The following is a 15450-nucleotide window of genomic DNA, read 5'->3' on the forward strand; positions in this document are numbered from 1 at the left end:
GATTATCAGGTGCATAGGAGGTGGCTGTTACTGAGTTTTGTCACGAAGGGACAACACTTAACAAATATCTCAACAGGAAACAGCTATATTATCAGGGATGTTAGGGGACATCATTGTTCTCAAAACATTTAACGCCTCCTCTGCTGACAATATTAAAAACTCCCACAAAGTTTCCCAGTGTTTAGTCTTTAGGGGGATCTATTGGCAGAAATGGAAACTCGTCAATATGGCAGCTTGGTCTGTCACTATGATGTTTTACCTACTGCTCTGATGTCAGTTTTCCATGCAAAGGCTCCGTGGTTAAGTTAGCAAAAGTACACTAAATGCACCGTCCAGTTACACTCTCAAAATATAGCTTGCTGACAAACAGTTTGCATATTATAACATACTGTTTTATATTGTGGAATGGTCAGGGCTGAATTAGGTTTAAAACATAGAATTAAGATAGAATCATCTCAGAGAGACAGTTGTAATATGCCGTATTGAGGACAGTCCTCCTACGATTTTTGAAATCTTTGATTTTTGAAACTTCACGAGCAGGGCACATGGTGTTGAAAAGTTGGAGAGGAAAGTGCTGCTAATTGCTTTCCTCCTTTAAAAGCGCTCCCTCTCAGCTCTGAAAGAAAAAAAATTCCTCGAAACATCAACTTCCTGTCTTTCATTTACATGGAAATATGTCCATGTAATTCAATGACATGAATTCTACGTAAAATGTATAATTTAATCAAAGTGCATCACTTTAATGTATAAGATTTGGAAGATTGCATCAACTTGTTTAACTAATTTATTTAATTTATACACATAAATCAAACAACATGATGTAACTTATGTAATGGATTCATATGGAAATGTTCTATGTAAATAAAAAACTAACGTCAATGTTTTGGGGACATTCCTTAAGTGCTTTCTCTCATTCTCTCTCACCTGTGCCGTCGATTTTCCAGCCACACAGTTTTCTCTCAGATTTACATGTTTTTAATTTAGCATTTTCAACAATTACTTGAAACTCCATGCTACCTGAAAGTCTCCCAGTGCTCCCGAAAAGCCAGTTAACGCCTCGCTGTGAAGTCTCTGAACTTACATCTCCCTCTCGCCGACATCTGTTCTCACTGTGTGAGTGTATGTTTTTGAAGAGAAATAAATTAAGCTGTCAGAGAGCAGTAATTCTGACCTGTTTGCTTCTGTCCTGATTGTGGCAGCTTAATAATACAGCTTGTCAAAACACACACACATACCCACAAATAAAAAGAAACACAGGTCACCGAGAGGTCCTCTCCTCTTGTTGTGCCTGACAGTCTGTATATGTGAGACTATATAACACGTCTGCTGCTCACTGTGACTCAGACACACATATCTACTTTCACACTCATGTTTCTTCCCCAAACTTTCTCCTATGCGTGTGTGTGTGTGAGTGTGTGATGTGGCCCCTTATCCGGGGCCAGGTGCAGAGCAGACTGAAAGGATTACCTACCGTTCCTCTCTCTCTCTCTCTCTCTCTCTCTCCCTCTTTCTCATGCCATTCGACAGACTGCAGCTTTTTTGAAGTCTCTGTCGGACATCCCAGTCTACCTGCTCAGTAATAGTGTGCAGATTGGGGGCGGTGCTTTGTCGTGTTTGTTTAGCCAGAGGCTGTAATAGAAATCATGAAGACTGGATGCAAGCCCTGTGATCCAAGCCTCGTTAAAGGACTGTCACACCGCATGAGAAACTTTTAGATAAGCTGCAAAGTCCCCTCGCTCACTTGGTCCAGTTGTCCTGTGGTCTGAGTTGTGGTGCAGTACACTGTCACCTTGCACTGCAAATGGTTGATGAAGCTGGGAGCCCTCAGGAGATGAAGCGTTGTGTGCAAAACTCAAAACTTTTGGCCCACGAGAAGATTAATAACAGATTTAGTGGTACAGTGCAGTTTACCGTTTGACCCGATTGTGTTTCTGGATCTGTGTTATTTTCTCCCTCTGTGTTCCTGTTTGAGGCAGCACACGCTGCCCACAGTGAACTGGGTGTTGAGACAATGACAGAAAACTCCAACTCCAGCGCTGCTGGAAAGAGTCGCCTACTGTGGCTGCAGATGGTGCTTGCCAAGAAAAGTTGACTTTTCCCAACTTTTGTCGAGTGCGGTGGCAGTCGGGACAAAACGGGTGCATATAGAGGCATTTTTCCACCTGCTCCTCTTGTCTGCTCGCACAATGAAGATAAAGTATTTTTCTCCTGGAGCCTGTATGGGAGAAGAAGACGCTTCATCGTAATTTGTGCTCTTTTTATGGGCTTGGTTCTTCACCTAATTTACAGGGAAAATTGGGTTTAATAGTTTAATTATAATGGTGATGATTAGTCTCCAGATGACAGTTAATACTGAGGAGATTAAAAATAATCATGTTTTTAATAGTTTTTCCTGTTTTAATCAGGATGGATCTTTTGGACTGTTCAGTTGGACAAGGTCCAAAGAATGATCCCGTGTTCAGAGATGACAGAATACCACTCTCATGTCTGTACCATAAATATGAAGCTACAGCAGCCACTACACTCCAGTATAACAAGAATAGACACATGGGGTAACAGCTAGCCTCTCACTGTCTGAAGCACCACCACTGCATCTTAACCTCACTCATTCACCCATCACACTGGCCCAAACACACTATTAAACCTGCTCACATCTGGCTTTTGTGTGCAATGTCAACGTATATTATCGGGATTGACTCGTGGGTCAATTAACCCTGCAATAGTCACGGATATTCATCGCCTCTGGCCCAGCTCAAGTCTGGATATATATTCCGATGAGGTGTATGATCGGCTGCTTTTTGCTGTTCCCTGTTTTTCTGGTGCGGTTGTGAAGGCTAACAATACACACGAGGAACAAATCAGAAAGACAAAGTCATCCACTGGCTATATGCGAGCAGAGTTAATTGCAGATTATTATATATACACGCTAATCCTGGTGTAGAAGTGGTACTGTTAACATGATTTGTCTTGTTACCAGACTGTTGTCACTTTGTGAGTCTGTTTCTGCGTGTGTGTCATCATGGCAAAAGTGGCAACCTGCCCCAGCAGCAGCAGTTTTGAGTGCTTTGCCAGGTGTTCATCTGTGGCCACATTTTTTGTCAGCATGATAGTGACACAACTGTGAAAGATACAGTCAGGAGAGTTCACAGGTGTGTGGTTGATTGAAAAATTAAGCTGGAATTCACAGATGGCCATAGTCCCGCTCATGAGTTCCTGGTTATGTATTCATGTAGTAATGACTCCTGAGTGCTCATGTAATAATGAAGTAATGGCTACTGATTGGTCATGTGTGGAAACGCAAACATATGGTGCAAGGCTGGTGCGATCCCATCACATGGACTCGTCTACAAATAAAGTTTAAAAACACCACGTTACCGGACCATTCATTGGTTGAGCACAGTCACTTCAGCCGAACCCCTTAAAATCACGACTTGGTGTTCATACACTTTGGTACGTATGTATGGTATATATGTATGGAGCCAGGCTTGCTATTCCTCTCTCTGCGCTGAGTTAAGCCAACTGGCGGAGCTTCATTCTGAGTGTAGAGTCATGAGAGAACTCTCTCCCAAAACACACACAACTATTTCTTTGACATAACAATCTCTGGCTGCTGTCCGCAGTGTCAGCTTTGAAAATAGCCACAGTAACAACCATGAGAAAAAGTCACGGACAGAGACTGGACAGCAGTGGTACCCATAAAAAAACTGAGGAATGTACAGGAAGGAATGGAAAATAACTAGATGCGATCTTATGGCATGAAGAACACGAATGTCCATTGCTAGTGACTGCAGTGATTTCAACCAGCATCCTTTTTTCTTTCCTTTTTCCTTTATTGTGCAAACACAGCCTCTTTTACAGTCTCTCAGTCTCCTGACCTCATTTCCTCAGGTTCACTGTCCACATACAGTTGATATCCAGTCACTGCCTCCAGCCCGCTGCTGCTCTCTTCATCCATCCTCTCCTCCGTCACCCCCAGCCCTCCGTCTGACCTCTTCCTTCCTACATTCACTGCTTCTCTCTCCTTCCATCCTGCACCACTCCATGCTTCCTAATTCCTAAGTCTCCCCTTCTTTCATCCTTCTGGACACCTCACTCTGCTCGAGGGGGATTTTTGCCTGGGTATGTAAATGCTCCCTTGTGCCTCTATGTTTGTGAGAACCGCTGTGAGTTTTGAGACGATTTTGGTTAAGCGTGGGGTTAAGGTTGGGGATACAAATGTACTTACGATGGGCTAAAGGCAAGGGAATGCATTCAGTCGAGGTGCTCACAAGCGTAGAAGTACACACATGTATGTGCGTGATTGCGGGTGCTGACACCATCTAAGAAAGTTTTTCATGGAGAATGTTTTTCACACCTTGAATCAACAAATACACCCTTGAGTTTCACATAAAGATAGAGGGCAGCTACAGCAATCTTTAATCAAGGTTTATTGTATTATCGTTCAACAACACAGTTTTGGACAGGGAAATGTAAGATGAATACCCTTTATGCTACACAAGGAAATCAAAGTGCAGTGTTGAGGATGAGTTGAGGAGTCTAACAGCCTGAGGAATGAAGCTGCTCTGTAGTCTGCTGGTACGGCAGCGGGTACTTCTGTAACTTTTGAAAGCAGGCGCAGGTTGAACAGACTGTGGCTGTGGTGGGTGTTGTCTTTTAGTGACCTCGGTGCTCGGTTGATGGGTAATGTCAAATTACTTATCTTAGTTATGTATTCGTTGTCACTTTAGCACTTTCATCCCAACTGTTCAACCACTTATTTAGGGCAGAGAAAAAAGATCTTGAATGTATTTCTGTTTGTGCGCAATATGTTATCGTGTCCTTTTGTTTTGTTTTACGTTTTTATTACATTTGTTTTGCATCTGAAGTCAAAGATGGATTTCCACATGAGTAGACAGCAGCACAGTGAACTCAGTTATGGTCAATATTGAGTTATGAGTGAAAGTTCACTTTTAAATGTCTGTTCTATGTCATCACAAAATGTTCTTGGTCTGTCTTCGAGAAAAAGCAATGTCAAATAACTTCAAACATATTTCATTTCATTTAAAACACATTTACTTATTGTTATATTCAATATTGTCTTTTTTATTGTATTTTCAAAATGTCATATCAACGATTCTGATTTATTTTTCTATATTTATTGTTATGCACCAAAATACTTATACAATTGCCTTGATGTGATCTTGTTGAAATAAAGTAATTAGACTCTATAGAGTGTAGACTATTGAATGGAACAGTGTTTCCTACTCACATAGAATTCACTGTATTTGTTTGGCTCACCCAGTTATATTATTGTATTCATTTCACAGTCAGGCTCTGCTGTTATTGTGCATTAATGTGCAATTGTATAGATTGGGGAAAAATATAACGTGCTCATTAGTTGTTACTGTAGATGTCAGAATCACTGTTATTGCAGTGCTCCTGTGTGTTGGACATTTTGCCCACTCGACTGAAAATACAAATGAGCTTATTAGTACTCAGCCACAGTCGATCTAATTACATTGTGGTGCCAGCTAAATATACAGTAAATTAAACTGTTTCTGATGTTTCTGGCTCCAAAAAATGACCTCCCTTCGTCTCTAATAGCACCACTCCACCGCCACAAACACACTCTCAACCTGTGGGAAACTTTATGGCCTTCATCTACAACACCAGCTGGATGGATGGCTTCGCTGTTGCTGTTGCACATTGTGTTGGGATTTTAAAACCGTTAACAGATTGGGGTCAAGTGTTTGGTCCACAATTCAAAACCAGCAGAGTCGGAACTCAAAACTTAATATTAAAAGTTAAACAAAAAATACCCCAACGACAAGATGAAGGGATAAACAATGCAGCAGATGCAAAGTTGATGTCTGAGCGATTTAAAAGAGGCATAAATGACTAATGAAGAAAAATATCTCATGGATTCCCCTTTACGTGTTTGTGTGTATGTGTGTATGTGTGTGTAAAAAAAGAAAAGAGTTCAATCAGAAGCTGTTCAGAAAAATGTGTCCCGTGTGCATATATTAGGAGCAACATGGCAGATGGGAGATTAAGGAAAAAAATATGGTTCCATATCTTGAAAAAAGATGGTGTTTTTCTTACAGCCAAAAAAAACCCAGGAAAATAAATTATAAATTGTGACTTTGTTCTTTGAGCGAGGGGGTTGGGTGGGAGTTCAAAAGTTTTGTCTCTGGCTGACGCAACGGTAGTTAACAGGACTAGGGATGATTCAAAACCAGCAGCTACTCCTCACAACGTACACCTGTGCTGCACTTGACATAAAAAGAGGAGACTTGCGAAATCTGCTTTTAAAAGACTGAAACTTTTTTTGTGTTTTAAGACTGCTTTCATTCAGGTCCCTCCTACACACCTGCTCACCAGAACAATCAGGTGTGCTGAAGGCCTGTTGTTCCTTTTCATATCAACATCCTCGAGAAAACTTTTCAGAGAAAACTTTTGACAGACACTGTGGTTTCTCTCTCTCTCTCTCTCTCTCTCTCTCTGTCTCTCAGGTGCTCTCCTAGTCACTGCGAACATGGAGGAAGATGCACTCAGTCTTGGAGCACCTTCCACTGTAACTGCTCCAACAGCGGCTACAGAGGAGCCACCTGCCACAGCTGTAAGCAACCAGCAACAGGGCATCTGCAGGTCTTCAAAATCCCCGAAGGCTAAAATATGATGATAAAAATAGATGTTACTGAAGGGAAGAAATGTGATTAGTAAACTTAATGGCCTTATTTTATGTCGTCATTAAGGACAAGATTTACTCAAATCAATCTTTTATCATTCAAATAACACAAATATGTAAGTACGCACTCGTGAACCTGGCCTTTTAAAGTTGTTGAATGTGATTGCAAACACTCAACTATTAACTGATTAACTGATGTAAAAACTTGGATTCATTACAAGTCAAGTGTTTTTCGCTCTGTTTTTGGTCTCCACCACGCTTGAAGGGAGTATCTAACTCAGTCACTATGCGGTCACCCTAGCCATCTTTCTCTGCATAGCGGCGTGTCAGCGCTAGTTACAGTCGCTTGCTGGCTACTCGGGATGAGGCCTAAGTCCACTTACTGGACTCTGTGTAGTAGTAAATTGGCAGAAAAACAAAATCTCTTTTCAGATTGCATATTTTCAATTATGTCTTTCCAATATAAAATTGTGTTTTCCACTATGAAGAGCTAAAATAAATTCCCTTTTTTTTCTTCATCTTCTGCTGTCGCGATCTATCAGCTAAAGTTTGACAGTTTATTACAGTGTTTGCATCATCCAGTATGCTGCTTGCCTATTCTATGAAGAACTGATCTAACATGTTTACAGTAAAGAAATGCACTGAAGTACTTCAGCTTAGGACAAACAGTTAAAAAGTAGTAGTTTGGAGTTAAAAGTACTAGTTTTTGGATTTTGGGAGTATATATATATATATATATATATATATATATATATATATATATATATACATATATATATATATATAAAGATTGGGAATATATAGCTTGTTATTGTAGCTTAAAATGTAGTATCTCCAACAAATTTGAGGATCCACACAGCACCTCCACCCGGATCTGAGCAGCAAATAGTGAACCCTCATTCACTCAATAGATGTGGAAAGTACAATATCTCCATTAGTTGCTAAATGATTATCTACATGTTTACCAATAAGAGCTAGCTTTGCCTGTCTGCTGTTTGGTGCTGAGCAGTAGTTTACAGTCGCTTCATCAGGCTTTTCATGCCAGAAACTGAATTGTGTGCTGTAAAACCAAAACAGGAATCTAGAATTTAAAATTCTACATATAGTGGTTTTAAATTCGTCACACACTGCTTAATTAAACTTTTGTTTACTATTTATACAAAATGGAAGAGCAAAATACAACAATTTGCACAGAACTAGAGTCATCACCTTTCACCATATGCTCTCTCAGTGCAACACTTGACATTCAGCTGAATATGAAATGTTGGAGAATGGCTAAAAAATAGTAAACGAATCCTGCGGTTAACAGAGAACAGGATTTATACAGTATTCCACACATTTTCTCATTGCATCTGCTTTAATAACAGTGAGACCTCATGTCCCCAAACACTTAATTTCCCTGTGTTTCTTTTTTCCTAATCCATTGTTTCAGAACTTTAATTAGCTGTGTTCAATCGGGAATAGACTAAACAGATTGGTGGTACTTCATTATGCGAAGTGAATTAGAATTCCATTTAATTTTAAAGACTTAAAGAGTCTCTTTTGTGGATTTCTGAAACCTGCAGATGGCCCGCTATCTCTGTTCTTATCATTCTATTTGTGCATTTTAAAGTTGTGCATATATTTTTGTGACGTGTGTGTGTGTGTGTCCAACTGTAGCTTCTGTAAAAGGATGTGACAGGCCATTCTCCATTCAAGTCCCATTGGACATGCTGAGGTGGGGGTTGATGCTAGAATCAAACATCTGTCAGTCAACTCTATCACTCTGTGACAGACAAAGAACTGCTTCAAGAATTTGAGATATTAACAAAAGTTGGAAGTGATATTTCATGTTCCTAAAAAAACAATTCTTAGAGAAAAACTTAAAGAAGAAACTGATTTGAAGTAAATAAATGGTGTGACTTTCATTGGTAGGTTTGGAAATGCAACGTTTTATAAGACACGAGCACAAAACAATGATCACACACACATTTTTCCTCCAAAATGCATCAGGTGCTTCAAGTGCAAATTAAGTCAAACATGCCTTCAGTAGAAAATGTACTTGATGGCTGTTTCCTTAAAAACATGCATTACCCGTGGTCCTGAGGAGAGTTTGCACCTAATTTGATGTGCTGCATCTTGATAGATATAATCTGTCTGGTAAAACATAATGCAGAAATAAATTGTCTAAAAGAAAGCTGAAGAACAAAGAACAAAGAGATTGCATCCTGCGGTAGATGAAAGCTACAATTTTTTTTACCCACACTGCACTTCAAACAGCCCACATCAATGACAATGTCTCAGGGAGTGATGTGAACTTTTTTCTACCTGCTTAGTATTTTGATTTGCAGAGTTAAAAGGTTTCCAGGTATCTCATTAGAAGATTTTACCATAAGAATAAATAGAGAACACTCTTAGAATGAGTTGTTCTATGTATAAACCCTAAAGAGTGCTATAAGGAACCGTTTTACAGGGAATGACAGAAATGACACACACATAGATACAGTCAAAAAGATAGTGTATGTATGTGAAGTTATTAAATGCAAATACACTAAATATGCAGAAGAACTTTGAGAATTGGTTTGTTTTTTGGAGTTATTTTTCTCATGCAAACATCCGCTGGTTCCAGGTGCCCAAATGTGGGGATTGTTTTCTTTTTTCCAACACATCCTCGTACCTAAACAATTCAATAGGTCGATTGACAACTGCTCCCAAAACTACATACAGCATCTCATTGTTCAAAAGCAAAAGGTTGCATACAGCAAAACAGAACTTCATCACACTTTGTCATAGTTTGGTTAAATTTAGCAAACCATTGGGTTTGAGCTAAAATAACTGTTATACAGTAACTTTAGTTATGAACATACCTACACTACATACATGACTTCAGTTATATATAGCTACGTGACGTCACTTTACTATGTTAGTAAGTTAGAATAACTCACAGTTGACTTTTAGTTTCAAAGGGGACATGATCAATTTCACTTGGGTTCTCGAGTTGTTTCCCCCGACCATCCATTCCCAACATCCTCCCTTTGTCGCTCCTTATACTACTCTACCTTTCTTCCTCCTTTGCTGTCATAATAATTACTATATTACTAGAGGTCGCTGCCTAACAAGAAAGTAAATATGCTTGCACAGTCAACCTATGAGGTTGTTTTCCTGATTAGAAAGGGCTGAGTATGGCCACAGTGAAGGTAATCTAAGAAACACGAACACAAAGACACAATACAAAGAGAACAATCTGCAATGGATAGTTAAGGTTTGCTAAATGCCTGTTTGCAAACTTTGGCGAACCAACACAACTTCATGGCATATGTAGTCAGACATTTCCATGTGACCTGTCTTAATAAGCATTATTCCAGTTTCAGAGTTCACTGTAGCGGCTCTTTGAGGCTGAACTTATGCAAAGACTAGCATTCAGCTTATTACTAAAGTGAACCATGCTGAGGGATATGCTCACAGCGACAAAGCAAACGTGCCAAGATTTATCAGGAATAATGTTTGCATGTTGAACTCATCTCATTTTAGCATGCTAGCATTTGCTAATTATCACAAAATACAACGTTTTGTGATCACCAAAGTCCAAAGGATTTATCTTCAAAAGACCAGAAATATCTGTAGAAAATTTCACAGCAGCCCATCCACCAGTCCTTAAAATATAGCCCAATGTCTAATTTGAACATTTTTATGAGAGTTTCTGAGAGTGTGGGCTGAATCAAATTACTCTCAGTTTGTTATATTTAGTTTGAAGAGCTATTACACTATGATGTACGAGCCATTTTTGTACTAATGAGTTTAAAATACCACTTTATAGGTCAGAACATTTGAACTTGAATGAAATACCTCTCACTTGGCTCGAACAAAGAGCAATATCACTCCACTCGCTCCCCTGTGTAATTCAACATGAAGGTTTAGGAGGATGAAAAAAGGTGAAAAAGAGTCATACAGAGAGAAATGTAAAGAGAGAGTGAGGATAGCAGCAAGAGGGAAGGTGTACAGTAGAGGAGATGAAGGCAGAAAGCATGTCAGAAATGGAGAGTAACTCCTCAGGCAGATGGATTTCAACCCCGAAGCTGCCTGCAGTATTTCAGCTGGGTCAAATTAAAAAAAATGAAGACATTCTGGCTTTGATTACGCCGCCAAGCATTGATTGAGTCCTTCTACACTCCGGTTGTGTCAGCTCCTGGCACGATCAGGGCCACCTCCCGTACCCCCACACCCAGCTCACCTCTGTGTTTGAGTATTATTTGGGGTGAAAACCTGTCTTGAGCTGTATCACAGGACTGTCTGGGGAAAAGTCTTTGACTTGCGTGACAAAAAGAACAAATCATGTGTTTACAAAGTGGGGAACTCTCTTCCACTGTTCATAGACAGACTCCTGCGACTTAGTTTCCTGCAGTTGTAGTGAAGAGAGTGTACGTCACTGGATGTGTGTGTGAGATCAAACATTACATAACTGGAGGGCTTTAAATAATTTGTTTTCACCTATTTCAGTTCCACGTTTGCCAAATTTATTGTTACGTAACAGTTTTTAATTGGATCTAAGCCTTTTTTTAAATTAGTGATCCCATTAAATGCTCCCTTTTTTCTACATTTATTTAGAATACAGTACAATGGTAATATGGTTGGGGATGTGCTTTCCTCCGGCACCCCAAAAAATACATTAAAAAAAGATTCTAATACATCTTGGATTGGAATTGCTCGGTATTTATCAGGTAGATAAATGACCATGGAGGACATTTTTATTATGCGCTATTTAACAGCATCCTTGAAATTTCAGCCAATAATGACATGATGATATGAATCTGAATTGCTGAAGTGGAGCAGGGAAAGGGAAGTGGTTATTTATTCTAAATTCAGAACTAGTTCTTTATATCCTTTTTACATTTTTTGGTATTATATTTTCAACCTACCCTCCTGTTTAAGATGTACGTCAGTGCTGCCAATTGACATACTTTTAAAATTTTTTTTTTTTTTTCATTGTCTTTCACAGCGACATATGAGCAGTCATGCGAGGCGTACAAACACAAAGGCAACACATCAGGACATTATTACATAGATGTGGACGGCAGTGGACCAATCCAACCGCAGCTCATCTACTGTGACATGACAGGTAGCACGCACAGATAAACATCTACACACAGACACGTCCCACTTTCAGTATCTGCCCACTAAATCTCATCAACATTCTAATTGATTTCTGTCTTCGTCTTTGTTTCTCTCTCGCCTCTTCCTCTCTGCAACAGAGGACAGGACGTGGATGGTGATTCAGCACAACAACACAGAACTGACCCCGGTGCATTCGTCCCCTGAGAGGAGCCAACATTCAGCACACTTTGACTACGCCGCCGGAGAGGAGCAGTTGGCAGCCATCGTCAGCCAATCAGAGCACTGTGAGCAGGAACTGTCCTACCACTGCAGGAAGTCCCGCCTCCTCAACACACCAGGTCATCTCACTTGATATATTCTCTGTTGTGTCTATTCGTGCATTCAGGCGCGCATCAGATGTTGTCATTACTCGAGTTTGGAAAGTCATTCTTCACACTTCCGTTCATGAGCCTTTAAGACTTAATGTTTAAACAACAGGGAGACTAAAAAGAAGATGTCGCGTCTTATCATATCAATTTGATGTGTATTCATGTGAATCTTCACAGTCAGGAACTGATTTTTCAGAATATTCCAACGGCACATGAATGCACTACACACTAATAAGTTTTATTTGTATTGCTGAGTTCTGTGTGTGTGTGTGTGTGTGTGTGTGTGTGTGTGTGTGTGTGTGTGTGTGTGTGTGTGCAGTTTTCTTAAATGACAGCAGAAAAGTTCTTTGCAAAAACAGGCTTTTTTCTGCAACTGGGGGATCTATATCTGGAGCAAGAGAGGAGTGGTGTGAATTGCTGATTTAGTCAGTTTAGTAGCTAATTAAAACATCCATTACATTTCTGTTCTGCATTTTTAACCTCTTCTCTCCACTGCCGCAGCTGAAAGTTTATCACCACACCTTGATTTCTCAAATAAATCATCAGTTTCTGGGTTCTTTTTTGTTTTGTTTGTTTTCCTTTCTTCAAAAATGACTTAAATGCACAAGAAATTGTCTTTACAATGGACAGGTTCAAAGTTGGCACTTACAGACTGAAATCTTAAGTCAGTATTCATGCTCTTCTTTTCGCCAGAAGAATCCAACGTCTTCCTACCTTGAGTCGTATAAAGAAAAATAGAATGCCTGAGTTTCGGATTGGACTGAAGGAAGCAGCTCATCCTGTTTCGACTGCGTGCACTACAAGACCTATTTGTTGTAATGCTTGTGAGAGAGAGATGTCTGATAGAGTAGCAGCCCCATTATATGTCCAATTGCAGCAGGGAAAACAGCAGTCATACATGGTATATAGGCTGTGAGAGTTCAACGAGGAGCAGCGGCAGAGGAGCGTTGGTCCAAGTCCTGAAGAGATGGTGGGGGTTTTCAGACAGATGGAAGACCAACATAAAGAGGGGAGGAAGGAAAAATAACAGGAAGATCTGCTTAATATGTCACATTTCATAATGCAAATCGAGTGCTGACTGAAGCAGACACGTCAAGAAAAAAATGTACTGTGATGATGCATGTGTGAGTGATGAGTCTCCATCAGGAACACTTTCCATTTAACTGTCAGTGACCGCGGCATTTATTGTCTTATCTCTGTTTTGCAGTTTAAGCGAAGCGAGAAAGGATTAGTAGTTCAATACGCAATATGTTACACTGAAGTATCTAAAAACGACGAGACCTTTGCCATATGTTTTGTTGAGTTGTGTACCTACATTGTCACAAATGCTTCCAACAACGTTCAAAAATCTCTCATTTTCTAGTTGAAGGTAACAGTGTGTTTTCATTCGTCTTTTGCTACAACCTGTGGGGAAACACACAGACAACATGTCAGATAGTGAGGAAGGAAGTTGGTCACATGACTAGATGTAATGTGAATGCAATTACTCCCTCTGTGAACACTTCTGCCTCATGTCAGTTAGATAATCATCAGCAAGAGTGCGGCAGGGATGATATCTTTGTAGGCTAACCTGGAGGTTAGCATTGCCCTGTTACCTAGACTAGAAGGGCTATGGGATTTTTCAATTGGATTTTGGATTATTGAAAAATGTATGATAATCGTCACAGACATTGCATTTATGATATGTGATGCATCAATGCAATTGCCAGAAGTAAAAAGCTAAAGACTTTACTGTAAATTGATCAATGAACAAGTTTTTAAGTTAGAATTTGAATAGTTTGCAACTACAGTCTCTGTGTAAAGAAGGAATATTGAATAGATGAGTCTCCATGTTCGGTGTGATGTTTTTTAATACCCCTGACAACCTCTGTAGTCTCATTTAGCGCCCTGTGAGCAACTGCTTTTTAAAGACACATTGAGGTTTTTTTAATGTCACAGAGAAAATACCAACTCATGCCAACTTATGTCTGGGTTTTAAGACTCATTCCTCTACCACTCCATGGTGGTTGTTTAAAGCGAAACTCTCGCCAATAAGCAACCGAGGCTTTATTTGGGATTGAATATGAGTCAAACCTTCGTGTAAAAGCATAATTATGACGAAAGAGGCACTTTTAAGATTTACCGTAGTTTCGGTTTTGGGCGCGTTCATTTTGAACGGGAGAGCCAGGGGCATCATAAGCTAGCATCAAAATCGCTATTTTTAGAAAACTAAGAAGGCTTGATACAACATGAAACTTTGCTCGTAGCATCACCAGGGTCTCTACTCATGAACACGAGCATTGAGAACATTGTTTGTGTGCACAGAGTTTATGAAAAAGAAGGTTTTTGAACTACTCACGTTAGCTGCTGCATCTCCTGCGCGTCGCCGTCATGGCAGCCAAAAAGTGTCGATCCCAGAGTGCGACCTGACAGGCACGCTTGAGGAGGGTCACCATTACTCTCCTGCCTGTCAGGTCGCACTCAGGGATCGACACTTTTTGTCTGCCATGCCCCTGGCTCTCCCGTTCAAAATGAAAGTGCCCAAAACCGAAACTATGGTAAACCTTAAAAGTGCCTCTTTCGTCTTAATTATCCTTTTACACGAAGGTTTGACTCATATTCAATCCCAAATAAAGCCTCGGTTGCTTTTTGGCGAGAGTTTCGCTTTAAGATTGAAGACAACAACTCCTACAATCTCATGCTACTTCACCATGTCATCAAACTCCATCTTTTGTTGTCAGTGTTTTAAAAGAGAGACCCCCAACGGCAGAAATCAGATACCATGCATTTCATCATGTGTGTGTGTGTGTGTGTTTGTATTTCAGAGGGTGCTCCGTTCAGCTGGTGGCTTGGAGGTCCTGCTCCAGGTCAGGTCCAGACGTACTGGGGCGGGGCTCTGCCGGACAGCCGGCAGTGTGCCTGTGGTCTGCAGGACAACTGTCTGGATTCAAACCACTACTGCAACTGTGACGCCGACTACGACCAGTGGTACTGTACTTTACTATTAGATGAGAAGTTTGAGCGAACGATGTTTTACTAATATAAATATATTTTTCAGTATATCCAAGAGGCCTGGTTAAGTGTCTTTTTGGGAATTCAGAATTTGCATTTAACTGAGTTAGAAGCGCATAAAAAACACTCGACCTGACCCGAAAAACCCTCAAAATGTTCCTCCGCCCCACATAGTAGTGTCCTCTTTCTGGGGATTCAGAATATGGTCACCCTATATTAGCATGAAATTTTGTTAAGAACATTTAAAAAGGTCTGCACAAATCTGAAATCTGGTGGAGACATTGTTTGTCCCCTAAGGACAAAGACTTTGGCGATACCCTGTATTTTCCTTTT

At 40.2% G+C, this 15450-nt stretch overlaps 1 protein-coding gene across 1 annotated transcript in view; it reads left to right on the forward strand.

The window, feature by feature from the left end:
• LOC115592007 (contactin-associated protein-like 4) overlaps window positions 1-15450 on the forward strand; it is a 117791-nt gene that overhangs the window by 68538 nt on the left and 33803 nt on the right. Inside the window, exons 11-14 of the mRNA XM_030434465.1 lie at window positions 6492-6598; window positions 11643-11762; window positions 11896-12096; window positions 14931-15093. Of these exons, the coding sequence (XP_030290325.1) occupies window positions 6492-6598; window positions 11643-11762; window positions 11896-12096; window positions 14931-15093 (591 nt within the window). The remainder of the gene's footprint in view (window positions 1-6491; window positions 6599-11642; window positions 11763-11895; window positions 12097-14930; window positions 15094-15450) is intronic.

The sequence above is a fragment of the Sparus aurata genome, chromosome 11 (assembly GCF_900880675.1).
Source record: "Sparus aurata chromosome 11, fSpaAur1.1, whole genome shotgun sequence".
Lineage (NCBI taxonomy): Eukaryota > Metazoa > Chordata > Actinopteri > Spariformes > Sparidae > Sparus > Sparus aurata.